We start from the raw sequence: 17,583 nt of genomic DNA, 5'->3' as shown, positions 1-17,583 counted from the left end.
GCTTCATATCTAAAATATGCACTTGTTATTTGTATGAGATTTCAGTGTTGGATCAGTCATGCTTGTTAGTTCATAGCACGTCATCATCTCTGATCCAGACAATAGTCCTCATTGGTTGATTGATCCATTCCTTCCCTTTTGTTCCTGTATCGGTTCCCACCGTGCTTAGTTGCTAAATTTGTATCCAACTGTTTATGACCCCATGGACTGTAGCTCACCCGACTTCTCTGTCTATGGGGTTTCCCAAGCAAGAATACCCGACTGGATTGCCATTTCCTTCTCCACGGGATCTTCTCAACCCAGGGATCAAACTCACATCTCCTGCATTGGCAGGAGGATTCTTTACCACTGAGTCACCTGGGAAGATAGCAATTCCCATTAGGGAGAGGAAATTGTTACTGTGTGTATATATGCTTATATATTTAAAATTTTAATATATATATATATATTTTTAATTTTAATATATATTTTTAATTTTGTTAGAACAAGTGTCTTTTTTAAAATTTATTTTAATTGGAGGCTAATTACTTTACAATATTTTAGTGGTTTTTGCCATACATTGACATGAATCAGCCATGGGTGTGTTCCCCATCCTGAACCCCCCTCCCACCTCCCTCCCCATCCCATCCCTCAGGGTCATCCCAGTACACAAGCCCTGAGCACCTTGTCTCATGTATCGAACCTGGACTGGCAATCTGTTTCACATATGGTAATATACATGTTTCAATGCTATTCTCTCAAATCATCCCACCCTTGCCTTCTCCCACAGAGTCTAAAAGTCTGTTCTTTACATCTATGTCTCTTTTGTTATCTCGCATTTAGGGTCATCATTACCATCTTTCTAAATTCCATATATATGCATTAATGTACTGTATTGGTGTTTTTCTTTCTGACGTACTTCACCCTGTATAATAGGCTTCAGTTTCATCCACCTCATTAGAACTAATTCAAATGTATTCTTTTTTAATGGCTGAGTAATACTCCATTGTGTATAGGTACCACAGCTTTCTTATCCATTCATTTGCGGATGGACATCTAGGTTGCTTCCATGTCCTAGCTATTGTAAACAGTGCTGCGATGAACATTGGGGTGCCCGTGTCTCTTTTCAATTCTGGTTTCCTTGGTGTGTATGCCCAGCAGTGGGATTGCAGGGTCATATGGCAGTTCTTGCATTTATTCATTTTGTAGATGGGTTCTTTAACTTATCATGATTCTGTTTCCTGCTATGCATTATGTTTTCCCAGTACCTTGTGTTTTCAATCCACTCACATTTCTCTGTTTGCGTGTAATTATTGCTTGTTGTATATCTACGTATATTGCCTATCTTTCTTCCACTGATGGACACCAAGTTCAAATGTAGTTTAAATTTTCTTTAAAAATCTTCTTTGTGTTTGAATGTGTATTCAAGCCCTTCGAATTGAATTTATGCCCTCTCCTTGAATGCTCAAATAGAAATATATATATATGAATTGTATTGGTAATAAATGTCTGAATGAACTTGTATTATATACATGAACTCATGCAACCTAGAGAACTGTTTTCCCTAACAAAAGCAATCTTTTAACAGAAGACAAATCCTACTTGTATCTTGAGGCCTGTACAATAGAATAAGTTCTCAGAGATTACAATATACAGTACAAGAGCTGTAGTTACAACACAAGTAAACTGATTGTACAAGGAGACCTAGATACCTTAGTCTGGTAATATGTCATATGTTAAATGTACTTTAAAACATTATTTTATTAAAATGAAGAATATATTTTGGAGCTTATTCCTTTAGAGTTGTTTGAATTATGAAAAAAAAAATACCTTTTTTACTCTATTGTTGAATGTATGCATATATTGACATTGTCCCAAAAGAACTTGAGGTATCTTTTTATAAAGACTGCGTAACCCTAAGGACAGAATAGCAAATAGGGTGGGAATAGAAAAGCATTACTTTGTAGAAGAAAGAGTTTCCAAGTATTTTATTTAAAAGCAAGCTTTGTGGCCTTGATTGAGCATTACATTTAACTTTCTTGTAAACTGAAAAATAGAAAACATTTTAAATTATGTCCGATTTCATAATCAGAATAGAAGGAGCATACTCACTTCTCAGGGCTGGTATTCTGTTTCCTGGTAGACAGACTTGTCACTGAGCATCTCCTAGAGCTGTGGGTGTAGGAAACAGACTAATCACTAGGAGGGTTAACATTGAATTCTAAAGGGCAGAAGCCCAGTTCTCAGGTAAAAAGCAGAGATTTTACTTAGGCAGCAATGTTGTATTTATCCTCAAGCAAGCATTTCATTAAGACCCTTGAATTCTCTATCCTTTAGTGCTGTTTCTTTAGCACATGAAATCAGTTTAGTCTTTGGAAGTGGAAGGTATAGGTAGTAATCCAGCTTCTGCTCCTTGTTATCTGTACATCCTGGACAATTTAATCTCTGCAAATTTCAATTTTCTGATACGTTAAAGTAATAATTAACAGTAAGATACCTTGTAAAACTGCTGCTAGTATTAACTCAGGTGAAAGTTCTGTAGGATGATTCAGTACATGTTGTTGTTCAGTCACTAAATCGTGTCTGATTCTTTGCAACCACATGGACTGCAGCATACCAGGCTTCCCTGTCCTTCACTATCTTCTGGAGTTTGCTCAAATTCATGGCCACTGAGTCTGATAGGTGATGCTATCTAACCTAAGTTTGTTGTTAGGATTCAGTATCAGTTCAGTATCAGTTCAGTCACTCAGTCGTGTCCGACTCTTTGCGACACCATGAATTGCAGCACGCCAGGCCTCCCTGTCCATCACCAACTCCTGGAGTTTACTCAAACTCATGTCCATCGAGTCAGTGATGCCATCCAGCCATCTCATCCTCTGCCGTCCCCTTCTCCTCCTGCCCCCAATCCCTCCCAGCATCAGGGTCTTTTCCAATGAGTCAATTCTTCGCATGAGGTGGCCAAAGTATTGGAGTTTCAGCTTTATCATCAGTCCTTCCAATGAACACCCAGGACTGATCTCCTTTAGGATGGACTGGTTGGATCTCCTTGCAGTCCAAGGGACTCTCAAGAGTCTTCTCCAACACCACAGTTCAAAAGCATCAATTCTTTGGTGCTCAGCTTTCTTCACATTCTAACTCTCACATCCATACATGACCACAGGAAAAACCATAGCCTTGACTAGATGGACTTTTGTTGGCAAAGTAATGTCTCTGGTTTTTAATATGCTATCTAGGTTGGTCATAACTTTCCTTCCAAGGAGTAAGCGTCTTTTAATTTCATGGCTGCAGTCACCATCTGCAGTGATTTTGGAGCCCAAAAAAATAAAGTCTGACACTGTTTCCACTGTTTCCCCGTCTATTTGGCATGAAGTGATGGGACCAGATGCCATGATCTTCGTTTTCTGAATGTTGAGCTTTAAGCCAACTTTTTGACTCTCCTCTTTCACCTTCATCAAGAGGCTCTTTAGTTCCTCTTCACTTTCTGCCATAAGGGTGGTGTCATCTTTATATCTGAGGTTATTGATATTTCTCCCGGCAATCTTGATTCCAGCTTGTGCTTCTTCCAGTCTAGCGTTTCTCATGATGTACCCTGCATATAAGGTAAATAAGCAGGGTGACAACATACAGCCTTGATGTATTCCTTTTCGTAGGATTAAGTATGATAAATTATGTGAACCATCACTAGGATGGTTCCTGGTGCATATGACCAGATCTTCAGTGCACATTAACGTGCTGTCTTTTCTTCTCCCGTCTTAATGATCATTCCTTCTCTGCCTCAGGGAAAGCACAAATTGCATGTAGATACCGGGATGGAAGGTGATTGGTGTGGCCTCATTCCTGTCGGACAGCCTTGCAATGAGGTGACCACAACAGGCCTAAAGTGGAACCTCAGTAAGTAAAACCCTTGCACAAAGGGAGATTTTCTTTCTTTCTTATTTTTTTTACAAAATTTATCTTGATAAATAATTAAAAGTGGAATTGCTGGGTCATATGGGAACTCTAGCCTTTCAATGAATAGCCAGACTATTTTCCACCATGGCCATACCAGTTGTACATTCCTACCCATGACGTGTGAGGATTCCAGTTTCTCCATATCCTGGTGAGTATGAAGTGATGTCTCACTGTGGTTTTTACTTTCTTTGACCTGATGACTAATGATGGTGAACACATTTTCATGAGCTTAGGGGCCATTTGTGTATATTCTTTGAAGTTATGTCTTTTTAAATCTTTGCGTGTATTTTAATTGGATTATCTCTCTTTTTACATTAACTTGTAAGATTCCTTTATGTACTCTAGATATAAGTCCTATATCAGATAATATGATTTGAAAATATTTTCTCATACTCTTTGACTTGTGTTTTTATTTTCTGAAATTTAATTAACTAAATTCATTAATCTAATTTTGAAGTCCAGGTTTTTTTCTTTTATGGATCATACATTTGGTGTCATAGCTAAGCACTCTGTCTAGCTTTTTTCATGGTTTTGTGTGCTTGAAACCTACCTTACTTTTCAAGAGAAGTAGCTCTTCTAACTAGAGTTATTTAAACATCTGTGATTTTATAAGATTAGCTGTTCTGACTAAATTTTCAAATGTTCTCCAGTACTTAAGAACTGTACTATGTACTAATCACTTTAAAACTGTCTGGATTGAAGAACAAAAAATGAGGTGGATCTGTTCATGAAATAAATGCTGATTCCAAAAGAAACCATCAGGTATTGTGAAATAATCACCCCTAGTCCCCAAGAATAACAGTTAACAATTTAATCAAAGAGCTTTGAGTGAATGTCAAAGGGATTATCTCATGATTGACTGATACCACTAAAGTTGTAAAAAGTAAAATATGGAACCATAACATTCTTTTATAACATGTGAAACTTTTGGGTTCCCAAAAAGATATAAATACCTCAAGAGATAAATACAATGAAGATTAAAAGATATTTTAAAAGTTCTTTCTAGGAGCCACTGCTGACACAATTAGGAAGAACTAGAGATATTTTGAAACAAATGTCTGGCCAGCTCATCAGAATTTGAAAGGACCCTGATGAAAACAGATCTCCTCAAGTGCACGGGAACCTGTGGCAGGCTTTGAAGCTGGTTAGCTGCAGCTGCCATGAGCTCCCATCAGAAGCTGTTTTGAAAACATTTCCAGCCTAAGACAATTGGTTTACTGTCTGGAGCTCCCATTATTTCCAAGGACCCGTTCTAGCCAGTGGTGAACTTCCTCCTGGATCTGGTAGTGACCTCATCTTGCCAGGGCTGATACCAAGACATGTCGAGCTCTCTGCACAGTGAGCAGGCAGCAGACGTTGTGGTTGTTCAGTCACTGAGTATCTGACTCTTTGTGACCCCACAGACTGCAGCATGCCAGACTGCCCTGTCCTTCACCATATTGCTTCCTTTATCTTAGCAGTTGAACAGGTGAGAATCATAAGATACACGAGAACCGTCGGTGTTCTTTAGAACATTCTCAGAGCTGCTGTGGAGAAGGAAATGGCAACCCACTGCAGTATTCTTGCCTAGAGAATCCTGTGGATGGAGGAGCCTGGTGGGCTGCTGTCCATGGGGTTGTACAGGGTCAGACACGACTGAAGCGACTTAGCGTGCATGCATGCATTGGAGAAGGAAATGGCAACCCACTCCAGTGTTCTTGCCTGGAGAATCCCAGGGACAGAAGAGCCTGGTGGGCTGCCGTCTATGGGGTCACACAGAGTCAGACACGACTGAAGTGACTTAGCAGCAGCAGCAGCAGAGCCGTTGTATCCTACAACAATATACTCATCCTAATTCTTTTTTTTTTTTAAACGGTTTTAATTTAAAATTTCCTTTTGCAGTTTTTAAACGTTACACTCCATTTACAGTTATTGCAGAATATTAGCTATACGCCGCGTGTTGTGCAGGATGTCCTCACGGCCTGTCTTATACCCAGGGGCTTGTATCTCCTACTCCCCCACCCCTGTGTTGCCCACCCTCCACTGGTAACCGCTAGTTAGTCCTCTGTGTCTGTGAGTCTGCTTCTTTTTGGCTGTATTGAATAGTTTGTTGTACTTTTTAAATTCCACACATAAGTGATAGTGTACAATATCTGAATAATAAAGTTTACTCTAGGAAGGGGCCTTGGGCATGACGGGCTTTTAGTCTTCTTGTCTGTGATAAAGTTTCAGCCCTGCCAAAGTGCTCTACGCTGTTACTTATCTATATATTTACAGACTGCTTCAGCTTTTGAAATAGGTACTTGATTCTCTACAACTTTGTGGAAGCAAGTAATAGCAACCTCACAAGGTGTGAAAAGCAATACCGTTGAGACAGTGTTTTATCAGTGATCTGTGGTAATAGTGCTAATGAATAGGGTCTTCTGATAGGTGATGCTGCCTCATTGAAAAGTAGTCAAGATAACTGAGGTGTCACCGTGTTGGCTTGGAGACAAGTGGATGGATTATTTTCACAGAGTGGGGGTCTGTCTGTACTCAGAAGAAGTCGCTCAGTCATGTCTGACTCTCTGCGACCCCATGGACTTCCAGGCTCCTCCATCCATGGAATTTTGGAGTGGGTTGCCATTTCCTTCTCCAGGGGATCTTTCCAGCCCAGGGATGGAACCTGGGTCTCCTGCGCTGCAGGAAGACCGTTTACCGTCCGAGCCACCAGGGCTGTACTCAGTGTTCTTGGGAAAGCAGAGCTCTCAGTTCCGTGTCAGTTTGTCTGTCACACCTGCAGCGTAGCAGGATGGGGCTGCAGGAGGAGAAAGGACATGCAGTAACTTAACCAGGGGGTGCTCACATCTCGGGTCAAGGAGAAGAAGCAAGTCCTCCCAAGGGAATGCATCAAAATCGTCTTAAGGTGGTCTTGAGGCTGGCATTCTCTCTGTCTACAACCACTATAAAATATGATGCCACAAGTTCTAAAAGGAGTCTGATTCATATGGTTCAGTTTGTGGTATGTCACATCACAGACTGTCTTTAAAACAAGTGCCTATCATGGCACCATCACCCACAAGTGTATGTTTACAAATGTTGTTGAAATCACATATATTACAGTATCTTCAGTCAGTTCAGTTCAGTTCAGTTGCACAGTCGTGTCCGACTCTTGCAACCTCATGGACTGCTACGCCAGGCTTCCCCATCCATCACCAACTCCCAGAGCTTACTCAAACTGATGTCCATTAAGTTGGTGATACCCTCCAACCATCTCATCCTCTGTTGTCCCCTTCTCCTCCCGCCTTCAATCATTCCCAGCATCAGTATCTTAGTTCATAGCAGTATGCTGTGGATATTCTGTGATGTGTGTCTGGGACTTCCCACGTGGCACTAATGGTAAAGAACCCACCTGCCAATGCAGGAGACATAAGAGACATTGCTTCAATCCCTGGGTCTGGAAAATCCTCTGGAGGAGGAAATGGCAACCCTCTCCAGTATTATTGCCTGGAAAATCCCATGGACAGAAGAATCTGGAGGGCTACAGTCCATAGGGTCGCAGAGAGTCAGAGACAAGTGACTGAAGCGACTTAGCACGCACACACATATCTGGGACTAGAGTTTCTTTAGGCTGTGTATGTGTGGGAATAAAATAGCTGCATCATGGGCAAATGCACCCTCGCCTATACTGGACACGTCGTGTGGCTCAGCAGAAATACCAGTGTACACCCATCCCAGGAGTATCCAAGAGTCCTGTGCTCCCTGTCCTCGCCCGATTCTTGATGGTGTCAGATTTAATCATCTTTGCCAGTCTGATGAGTGTCTGTGATATTTCACTGTCCTCTCTGAAGGCTAGTGGGGGAAAATATCTTTATAGCTGTTATCAATGTAAGTTTCCTCTTTCATTCATTGCTACTTTCTTTTGCCCTTTAGCCATTGGACTATTTTTTTTTTCTTGCTACTAATTTTTAGAAGCTCTTCACACCATGATGATCTCCAGGCTATACTTTGCCTTTTCTATTTGTTTATGGCATTTTTGTACACACAGAGATTACTAAGTTAAAGATAGTTAAATTTATCAATTTTTTTCTTTCAGATTTGTAATTTCTGTCATAATTCATCTTTCTATTCCCCATGGTCATAAAGATGTTCTTATTTTTAGCTTTAAGGGACTTTTTTTTTTTAGGTCTTTTCTTTCACCTGAAATTGATTTTGTGTATAATATGAGTTTAGGGATCTGATTTTTTCCCTTACTGATAACCAGTTGCTCTAGCATCATTTATCATCCTTTTTCCAGCGATTTGTGTTAAGTTTTCAAATTCATAGGTATGTTTCTTGGATCTCTAGTATGTTCCCTTGGCTCACATTCTTTTTCCTGTATTGATACTACACTGCCTTAGTTACCATAGCTTTACAATAAATACAGAAATGTGCTAGGTTGAGCCTACCAACCTTGTTCTTCAAAATTTTCATGGATATTCCTGACTTTTGGGGCTTCCCCAGTGGCTCATGGTAAAGAATCTGTCTGCAATGCAAGAGCTGCAGGAGACTCAGGTTCAATCCCTGGGTCAGGAAGATCCCCTGGAGAAGGGCATGGCAACCCACTCCAGTATTCTTGCCAGGAGAATCCCATGGACAGAGCAGCCTGGCATGCAACAGTCCATGGGGTTGCAAAGAGTTGGACACAGCTGAAGCCCATTTGCACACACACCTGGCTTTTTTCTCTTCTTCATAAACTTGCAGCTTGATAAATGTTCAGTTCAGTCACTCAGTTGTGTCCGACTCTTAGCTACCCCATGAATCGCAGCACGCCAGGCCTCCCTGTCCATCACCAACTCCCGGAGTTTACCCAAACTCATGTCTATCGAGTCAGTGATGCCATCCAGCCATCTCTTCCTCTGTCGTCCCCTTCTCCTCCTGCCCCCAATCCCTCCCAGCATCAGGGTCTTTTCCATTGAGTCAGCTCTTCGCATGAGGTGGCCAATAAGTATTGGAGTTTCAGCTTCAGCATCAGTCCTTCCAGTGGATACCCAGGACCAATCTCCTTTAGGATGGATTGGTTGGATCTCCTTGCAGTCCAAGGGACTCTCAAGCGTCTTCTCCATCACCACAGTTCAAAAGCATCAATTCTTTGGCGCTCAGCTTTCTTCACAGTCCAACTCTCACATCCATACATGACCCCTGGAAAAACCATATCCTTGACTAGATGGACCTTTGTTGGTAAAGTAATGTCTCTGCTTTTTAATATGCTATCTAGGTTGGTCATAACTTTCCTTCCAAGGATAAGCGTCTTTTAATTTCATGGCTGCAGTCACCATCTGCAGTGATTTTGGAGCCCCAAAAAGTAAAGTCTGACAAATGTTACACACACACAATTCCATTGTAGTTATCAGAATCAGCCTTAATTTAGAGATTACATTGGGAGACTAGAACAGTTGGGAATGAGAATTTCTGTACAAAACTGAGTCTTCCCATCCATAAACATAATTTCTTTCTCCATTTAATTAGAATTTGAATTGCTTTTCATAATTAGAAGTTTTGTCCATAAGATCCTGTACTTAATGAGTCATAGAAGGACTCATCTCTTCAAACCTTATACTTAGTGTTGTTTTGTAAAGTACACCTTTAAAAAATTACAGTTTCTGAGTTAATCTGTGCTGTATGGACACTTGATTTTATTTGTATTGCTGTATTTATGAACACTTTCATGATTTCCAAAAATTCAACCTGGGTTCGTAATCATGTTTCTTTCTTCTTCATCTGTAACAAATAGGACTGTGTTCAATTATGAGTAACTGAAATAATAGTTTTAAACAGCACCCCCTGCTCCCCCGCCCTGCTGCCTCTGTGTAATAAAGTGCAGAGTTAAGTATTTACAGGGCAAGGCTTCTGTGATTTATTCAGCCTTTGCTTCAAAACGCAAGATGTCTCTGTTGTAGAGTATCCCCAGTTTAGCATCAGGTGGGAAAACACAGGGAGGAAGTGGTGCAGCACGTCCTGCAGGAAAACAAGGCATCAGGGATTCCCAGCGTTTCCAGAAATCCTTCCTCGTTTCATCATTTGCCTCGGTGGCCAGAACTATCACACACCACCCTACCTGCAAAGGAGGCTAGGACATGAATTTTTTTTTAATCTGAGGATATAGTTACCCCAAATAAAACTGAGATTCTGTCAGTGAGGAAGGAATAAGTAGGAGTCTGCTCTTCTATCAAAAAAAAATGTCTTTTCTTTGTCGGCCATCTTGATGAACACTTTAGCCATATATATTAACATAATAAAAACTTTCTTTCAGTCATATTCTTATGGATTTCTATTTTTGCTTTTGATGGATCCACAGTCAAATTTTGTTTATAATTTTGTTTATAATCTGCGTTTAACTCTATCCTTTAGACCTTTTATTTTTCTTTGATGCGCTACAGTTTTACTACAGCGTGTTTAAGTATAACTTTTGTTGTATTTGATTTTCTTTCCCTCTGCTGCTTGCGGTCATTCATTGATTTTGAAAAATTATCAGATCCCCCGTTTTTCAAATAAGGATATGGTAGTTTAAAGTTTTACTTAGCAGTGGACCAAATTAATGTCATTAGGGATCGATGCACTCAGAATTTGAATTCAAGTCTTCAGTGCTGTTTATATTTATATATCAAGTCCACAGTGCTATTTATATATTTTCCATAGAAAATAAGTTGATGTTTTTTAAAAAATCACTAAAGGGAATTTGAGATAAGGGGTAGGAAACTGTAGACAGGGAAAGAAAGCGAAGGAACCAGGAAAGAAGACATAGTGGTAGGAAATTAACATTAATTTGGAAGAAATATAAAAAATTCTGAGGGACAAACTTTTAACTTCACTACACTTTTACCTAAGAAAAAATTTAAATAGAATTGCCCTCAATTTGCCCAGGCATCTGCTTTATAACTCAAATTGAGTTTGAAATTATGCATCCATTGTTCCTTCTTTTGTGTTTTTTCAAAGTATAGAAATAAGTGACAGAATGAAATAATTTCATAGCATTGACTGAAAGAGACTCAAATCTAGCCCAAGTGAAAGAGTTTTGAAAGAAAAAAAAATTCTGAGAAAACAGTTTGAAAAGAGTTTTCATCTCTATGGAAATATTGTGTAATAAGTGTGTACAGGTACCAAGATCTCCTGCAGGAGCTCTCTGTGAGGATTTTTAAGTGCCAGCCTATCAAGGGAACAGTTCAAGAGTCTATTTAGAAAAGAAAAGAAAACTACAGTTGCTATTAATGCAGTTTCAGTGAAAAGTCTTATTTCTCATTCCTTTATACCTTACAAAGTGATTCTAGTGAGTTATCATGGTTTGACAATAGCTATACATACTTAGCGGAGAAGGCAATGGCACCCCACTCAGTACTCTTGCCTGGAGAATCCCGTGGACAGAGGAGCCTGGTGGGCTGCTGTCCATAGGGTCACACAGAGTCGGACACGACTGAAGCGGCTTAGCAGCAGCAGCATACATCCCTAGGCTATAACTTCCGTGAGTAGTGCCACTAGTGTGTGAGTTGTTTCGTGTTTTTAAATACCTTTGTCATTATTTTAATTATTGCTTTTCTAGTCCAGTGCTTTAAAAAAAAAGCACTCAATCTGTGATGTCAACATTTCTTCTCTGATTAAAGGACAGTATCTTTTGTATCCTAATTCATTTGATAATTAGTAATCCAATTTGAGTTGAAGACATTGTTAAAATTTTTACCTAAAACACATAGTCAAAGGTGATGATACTGAGGATGGCTTTTAAAAAATTAATTCTTTTTTTCCTGCAAGGAATATGTTAGCTAAAGCTTCCCACCCCAAGATCACGTTCTCAAGTTTATAATTTGGTGAAATGACTGTATGTCATCGTATCTAAGATGTCATCAGTTATAAGATGCCTCCTTATTTTATGTACACTGAGAAAAAATTCTACCAATTATAATTGCAGAGATATGGGGGAAATGTATGTATTAAAACTAGTGAAATATGGTAGATCAAATAGCATAGAAACTTAAAAGTCAAATTATATTCATAGACATGCCACTCTTAAACCTGTCATGAAAAATTGCAAAAACCATTGAAATGGGCAAAAAGATATCTGTGTATCTTTAAGTGGATTCTTGCGCCTAATCTAGAGGCCCTTAAAGGGTTATCTGGTTCTGTGTGACACTTAGCTTTTCATCATCTTTGCTTATTTTAGAAATGTTGTGGAATTGGAAGTTGACTGGTAAAGGGCTGATCATACTGTATATGATTCCTATTAATATAATTCAGTTGAGCTTTTGTTTTCAAAACTCCATGCATTATCACCCTATATAAATTGCCAATTTTCTATTAGCAAATCCATTTCAGCATTCCTGGCTGTCTTAGTAGGTTTATCCTTTGTAGTCGCCTTTGAAACAGTTTTTTTGTTTGTTTTTTTGTTTTTTTTACATCGTACTAATTTTCTCATTAATTAATGACTTAATTGAAATCTTTGTGTTCATTTTCTATTTGTATGAGTCATTATTTTACCCTTTAAAAATTAAAAAAAAAATCAAATTGTAATCACCTACAATGGTAAAGAATCCACCTGTCAATGCAGGAGGTACAAGAGATGTAGGTTCGACCTTTGTGTCAGGAAGGTCCCCTGGAGGAGGAAATGTCAACCCACTCCAGTATTCTTGCCTGGAATATTCCAGGGACAGAGGAGCCTGGTGAGCTACAGTCCATGGGGTCACAAAGAGTTGGACACGACTGAGCACACACACATTATATTTAAAGGATCAAAGACTGTTACAGTCTTTTTTTAAGAAAATGTTAAGCTTTACTACAAAATACCACTTAACTTCTGCCTATATGCACTAGGTCAGAGGGAGCCCTGAGACAAAGGTCTGATGATGTCACTTCCATATTTGTATCTGGAAAAGGTCTTACAAGGGCCATACTTGAACTGTTCACTCTGTATCTATAAAGGCTCGTGACCATGACCAAATCATTTAAGCAAAAGAAATCAGACCACTACGCCCATCTAGAAGACATGCATTGATTCTGGTATTAGTCAACTAAGCTGGAAGGAAATGACATTTTTTTGATAGTTTTATTGAAATATAATTGATATATATATATATATATATATATATATATATATAATTCACTCATTTAAAATTAAGTGATATTTAGTTTATTTGCAAATATGTGCAACCATGTATGGTCGTGCTCAGTTGTGTCCGACTCTTTCTGACCCCATGCACTGTAGCCCACCAGGCTCCTTTGTGAGTGGGATTTTCCAGGCAAGAATACTAGAGTGGATTGCCAGTATTCCAGGGGATCTTCCTGACCCAGGAATTGAACGCGCAACTCCTGAGTCTCCCGCATTGGCAAGTAGATTCTTTTATACTGAGCCACCTGGGAAGTCCCAATATGTGCAACCATTGCCAGTCAAATTACAAGCATATTCATCTCCTCAAAAAGCGTGTTCCCTTCAGCCAGCAGCCACCCTTCTCTTCCTGTCCCACACCCTGCCCTCTCCTCCATCCCTAAGCAACCACCAGTTTACTTTGCCTCTATAGATTTCCCTATCCTAGATTTTCATATGAATAGACATATAATGGACTTTTGTTACTGGCTTCTTAGACTTGAGCATGTTCTCAGGGTTCATCCATGTTGTAGAACTTAATGGTATTTCTTTCCTTTTTATGATCAAACAGTATTCCACTGTATAATATTAATCCTTTGGATTATATCTGCCTTCTGTCTATTATGAAAAATAAACATTCTTCTACAGCTTTCTGTATGGACATGTTTCATTTCTCATGGGTACACACCTAGTTGTGGGGTTGTATTAGAACTTTATGTTTAGTTGTTGAGGAACTGCTAGACTCTTTTCCAAAGGAGCTGCATTGTTTTAAAGTCCCACCAGCCTTGTGTGGAGGTCTGACTTACCCACATCCTTGCTAATGCTTGTATTTATTTGACTTTTTGACTTTAGCCATCCTGGTGGGTGTGAAGTGGTATCTTGTTGTGGTTTTGGTTTACATTTCCCTAGTGACTAATGAGGAGAAGGCAATGGCAGCCCACTCCAGTACTCTTGCCTGGAAAATCCCAAGGATGGAGGAGCCTGGTGGGCCGCAGTCCATGGGGTCACTAAGAGTCGGACACGACTGAGAGACTTCACTCTCACTTTTCACTTTCATGCATTGGAGAAGGAAATAGCAGCCCACTTCAGTGTTCTTGCCTGGAGAATCCCAGGGATGACGGAGCCTGGTGGGCTGCCATCTTTGGGGTCGCACAGAGTCGGACACGACTGAAGCAACTTAGCAGCAGTGACTAATGATGTAGAATATATTTTTCAGGTATTCATTGGCTATTTGTATCCCTTCTTTGGAGATCCTTTGGCCCTTCTACAATTGTGTTGTCTTTTTATTATTAAGTTGTGAGTGTTCGTTATATATTTTAGACACAAATCACTTAAGATTTACAAATATTTATTTCCCCATTCTGCAGGCTGTCTTTTCACTGTTTTTAATGGTGTTCTCTGAAGAGCAATCATTTTTCATTTTGATGAGGTCTAATTTATCTATTTTTTCTTTTATTGATTATGCTTTTGGTGTCACATTGCCAAATCTAACGTCATAAAGATTTACTCCTATATTTTCTTTAAAGAGTTTATAATACTTTTTTTTCCCATATGTTTAGGTCTTTGATCCATCTTGCATTAATTTTTGAATACAGTATAAAGTAATGGTCGAGAATTAATTCATTGATTTCCACAAAGAAGTCAGCTAAGATTCTGATAGGGATTATGTTGACTCTAGGTCAGTTTGAGAAGTATATAGTTGACCCTTGAAAAATATGGGTTTGAACTGCATGAATCCATTTATGTGAAGATTATTTTTCTTATATAAATATGGTACTACATTTTTGATCCATGGTTGGTTGTATCCCTGGGTGCAGAATCTTCATGGACTTCAGTGTCTACAGATTTTAGTATCCATAGCAGGTCCTGGAACTAGCGTCCCCCATATACCCAGGGACGGCTACAGCTGTATCAACCACGTTAAATTTTCCAATCCATGAACATCGGATAGTTTCAATTTGTTTATATCTTCAATTTCTTTCAGCAAAGCTTTGTAATTTTCATAGTATAAGTTTTGTACTTCTTTTGTTAAATGTATTCTAAGTATTACATTATTTTGATGCTGCTATAAATGGAATTGTTTTCTTAACTTTGTATTTACACTGGTTAATGCAAGTATATGAAATACAGTTGATTTTTGCATCAATTGATCTTATATGCTGCAGCCTTCCTGAACATATTTGTTAGTTCTAATGTGTTTTAGTGGACTTCTTAGAATTTTCTATTTATAAGATCATGTCATCTATAAATAGAGATAGTTTTACTTCTTTTCTAATGTGGATACCTTTTTTCTCTTTCCAATTGTTCTGTTAGGACCTGCAGTCAAATATTGAATAGTATTCAGATAGTACTGAAATAGTATTCAGATAGGTTTGAGAGTAGCAAATGTGGACACCCTTGTCCTGTTCTTGATCACATGAAAGAAAGCATTCAGTGTTGGTTTTCCACAAATGTCCTTGATCAAACTGAGGAAAGCCCATTATGTTCCTACTTTGGGTGGTTTTTGTTTGTTTGTTTGTTATTTTAATCATTGGACTTTGCTTTTTCTGGGGTTTTTTGTTGTTGTTGTTATTGAGATGATCCTGTGATTTAAAAAAAATTGTATTGATATAATAATACATTGCACTACTTGGATTTCAGATATTAAATCAAATTTAAATCCCTGAGAGAAGTTCCACTTGGTCATGATGTATAATTCTTTCTATGTGTTGTTGGAATCAGTTTCCTAGTGTTTTGTTGAGGATTTTGGCATACTTGTTCCTAAGATACATTGTTTTGTAGGGTTTTTTCCTTGTGAAGTCTTTGACTAGTTTATTATCTTGGTGGTACTGACATCTAGGCTTCACAGATGGCACTAGTGGTAAAGAACCCACCTGCCAATGGAGGAGATGCTGGTTCAATCGCTGGGTCAGGAAGATTCCCTGGAGGAGAAAATGGCAACCCACTCCAGTATTCTTGGAGTACCCTAGGATTCTGGAGAATCCTATGGAGAAGGGAGCTTGGCGTGCTATATTCCATAGAGTCTCAAAGAGTCAGACCCAGCTGAAGTGACTTAGCAGGCATGCACGCACACACTGCCGTCTACTCTTAAGGTCCAAGCATTCAAGAGGGAAGCCCGAGGGAAGTCAGCCAAGGCAGCCAGAGGGAAACAGCAGCGAAACGAGTCTAGCTGGCACAGTGCAGATTTGGGCAGGAGGTAGCATAGGGGAAACTAGTTTGCAGGAGACACCGCAAGTGTGTTCTCATCCAGAGACAGGTAGTGCCTTGTACCTTGCCCTCCTTTATTTCTGTGCTTGCTGCTGGAGACTGGGGAGGGAGGAGAAGAGGAGACCTAAGGGTCAGCCTGTATCTAATGATTAAAAAATAGATTTTATTTTCTTGAATTCCAAAATCACTGTGGACGGTGACTGCAGCCACAAAGTTAAAAGACACTTGCTCCTTGGAAAAAAAGCTGTGACAAACCTAGACAGCATATTAAAACGCAGAGACATCACTTTGCTGAAAAAAGGCCACATAATCAAAGCTATGGTTTGTCCAGTAGTCATGTACAGATGTCAGAGTTGGGCAATAAAGAAAGCCGAGAACTGGAGAATTAAAGCTTTTGATTTGTCATGCTGGAGAAGACTCTTGAGAGTCCCTTGGACAGCGAGGAGATCAGTCAATCCTAAGGAAATCAGTCCTCAGTATTCATTGGAAGGACTGATGCTGAAGCTGAAGCTCCAATACTTTGGCCACCTGATGGGAAGAGCCAACTCATTGGAAAAGACCCTGATGCTAGGAAAGATTGAGGGCAGTAGAAGAAGGGGGTGACAGAGGATGAAATGGTTGGATGGCATCATCGACTCAATGGGCATGAGTTTGAGCAAACTCTGGGAGACAGTAAAGGACAGGGAAGCCTGGGGTGCTGCAGTCCATGGGGTCACAAAGAATTGCACATGACTTAGTGACTGAACAACAACAACAGGGACTGGCCAGTCCTTCTAAGGAGCAAGTGTAGGTCACTCAACATTTAAGTCCAATCTCCTGGGGAAGGAGTTTCATTTCCATGAAGATTATATCGAATGATCTCTAAGTGTTTTTTAAAAAGCACTTTTCTCCACACCGGGATACAGACAACAAGCAGCCTTTCCCCCTTCTGTGTTTAATTGGCTGTCAGTGGCTTTACATCTTCACTGCTTTATGTTATTAATTTAGAAAAATCATTAATGTTTCCATAGGTCATTTTTATTTATAAGTGGAAAGTGCTAGCTATAAATTCCAATATTGATTTTTCTCCAGTAATAACTTTTCCCTAAGTATCTTTCAAACCTCAGAAAATAATAAGTTCTGTCCCAAATTTATGTAAATTTAAATGCATGAAGGATTTATTTTTATAATAGGTATACCTAGAATGTTTATTTTATATGCATAAATAAATTAGATGATAATTACAGATAAATATTTTGCAAAGGTTTCTCAAGAAAGCTCTGCATTTCTCTTTGTAGGACAGTACATATTTGGTAAGACTTAAAGGGTAACAGTATGTACTGAGTTTATTACTCTCGGCTGTATTAAGTGATTTTTTTTTTAATTGAGTATAGTTG

At 39.2% G+C, this 17,583-nt stretch overlaps 1 protein-coding gene across 13 annotated transcripts in view; it reads left to right on the top strand.

Annotated features, from left to right (window-relative positions):
• TPK1 (thiamin pyrophosphokinase 1) overlaps positions 1-17,583 on the top strand; it is a 383,151-nt gene that overhangs the window by 273,495 nt on the left and 92,073 nt on the right. For 12 of the 13 annotated variants that reach the window (XM_055591203.1, XM_055591205.1, XM_055591207.1 and 9 more), the window contains one exon: positions 3,759-3,870. In XM_055591203.1, the coding sequence (XP_055447178.1) occupies positions 3,759-3,870 (112 nt within the window). Of the gene's footprint in view, positions 1-3,758; positions 3,871-6,339; positions 6,393-17,583 lie in introns of those variants that run through there. The other variant, XM_055591206.1, reaches the window with a different exon arrangement.

This window comes from Bubalus kerabau, chromosome 8 (genome assembly GCF_029407905.1).
Source record: "Bubalus kerabau isolate K-KA32 ecotype Philippines breed swamp buffalo chromosome 8, PCC_UOA_SB_1v2, whole genome shotgun sequence".
Classification (NCBI taxonomy): domain Eukaryota; kingdom Metazoa; phylum Chordata; class Mammalia; order Artiodactyla; family Bovidae; genus Bubalus; species Bubalus kerabau.
This window is presented reverse-complemented; position numbering and strand designations above follow the sequence as displayed.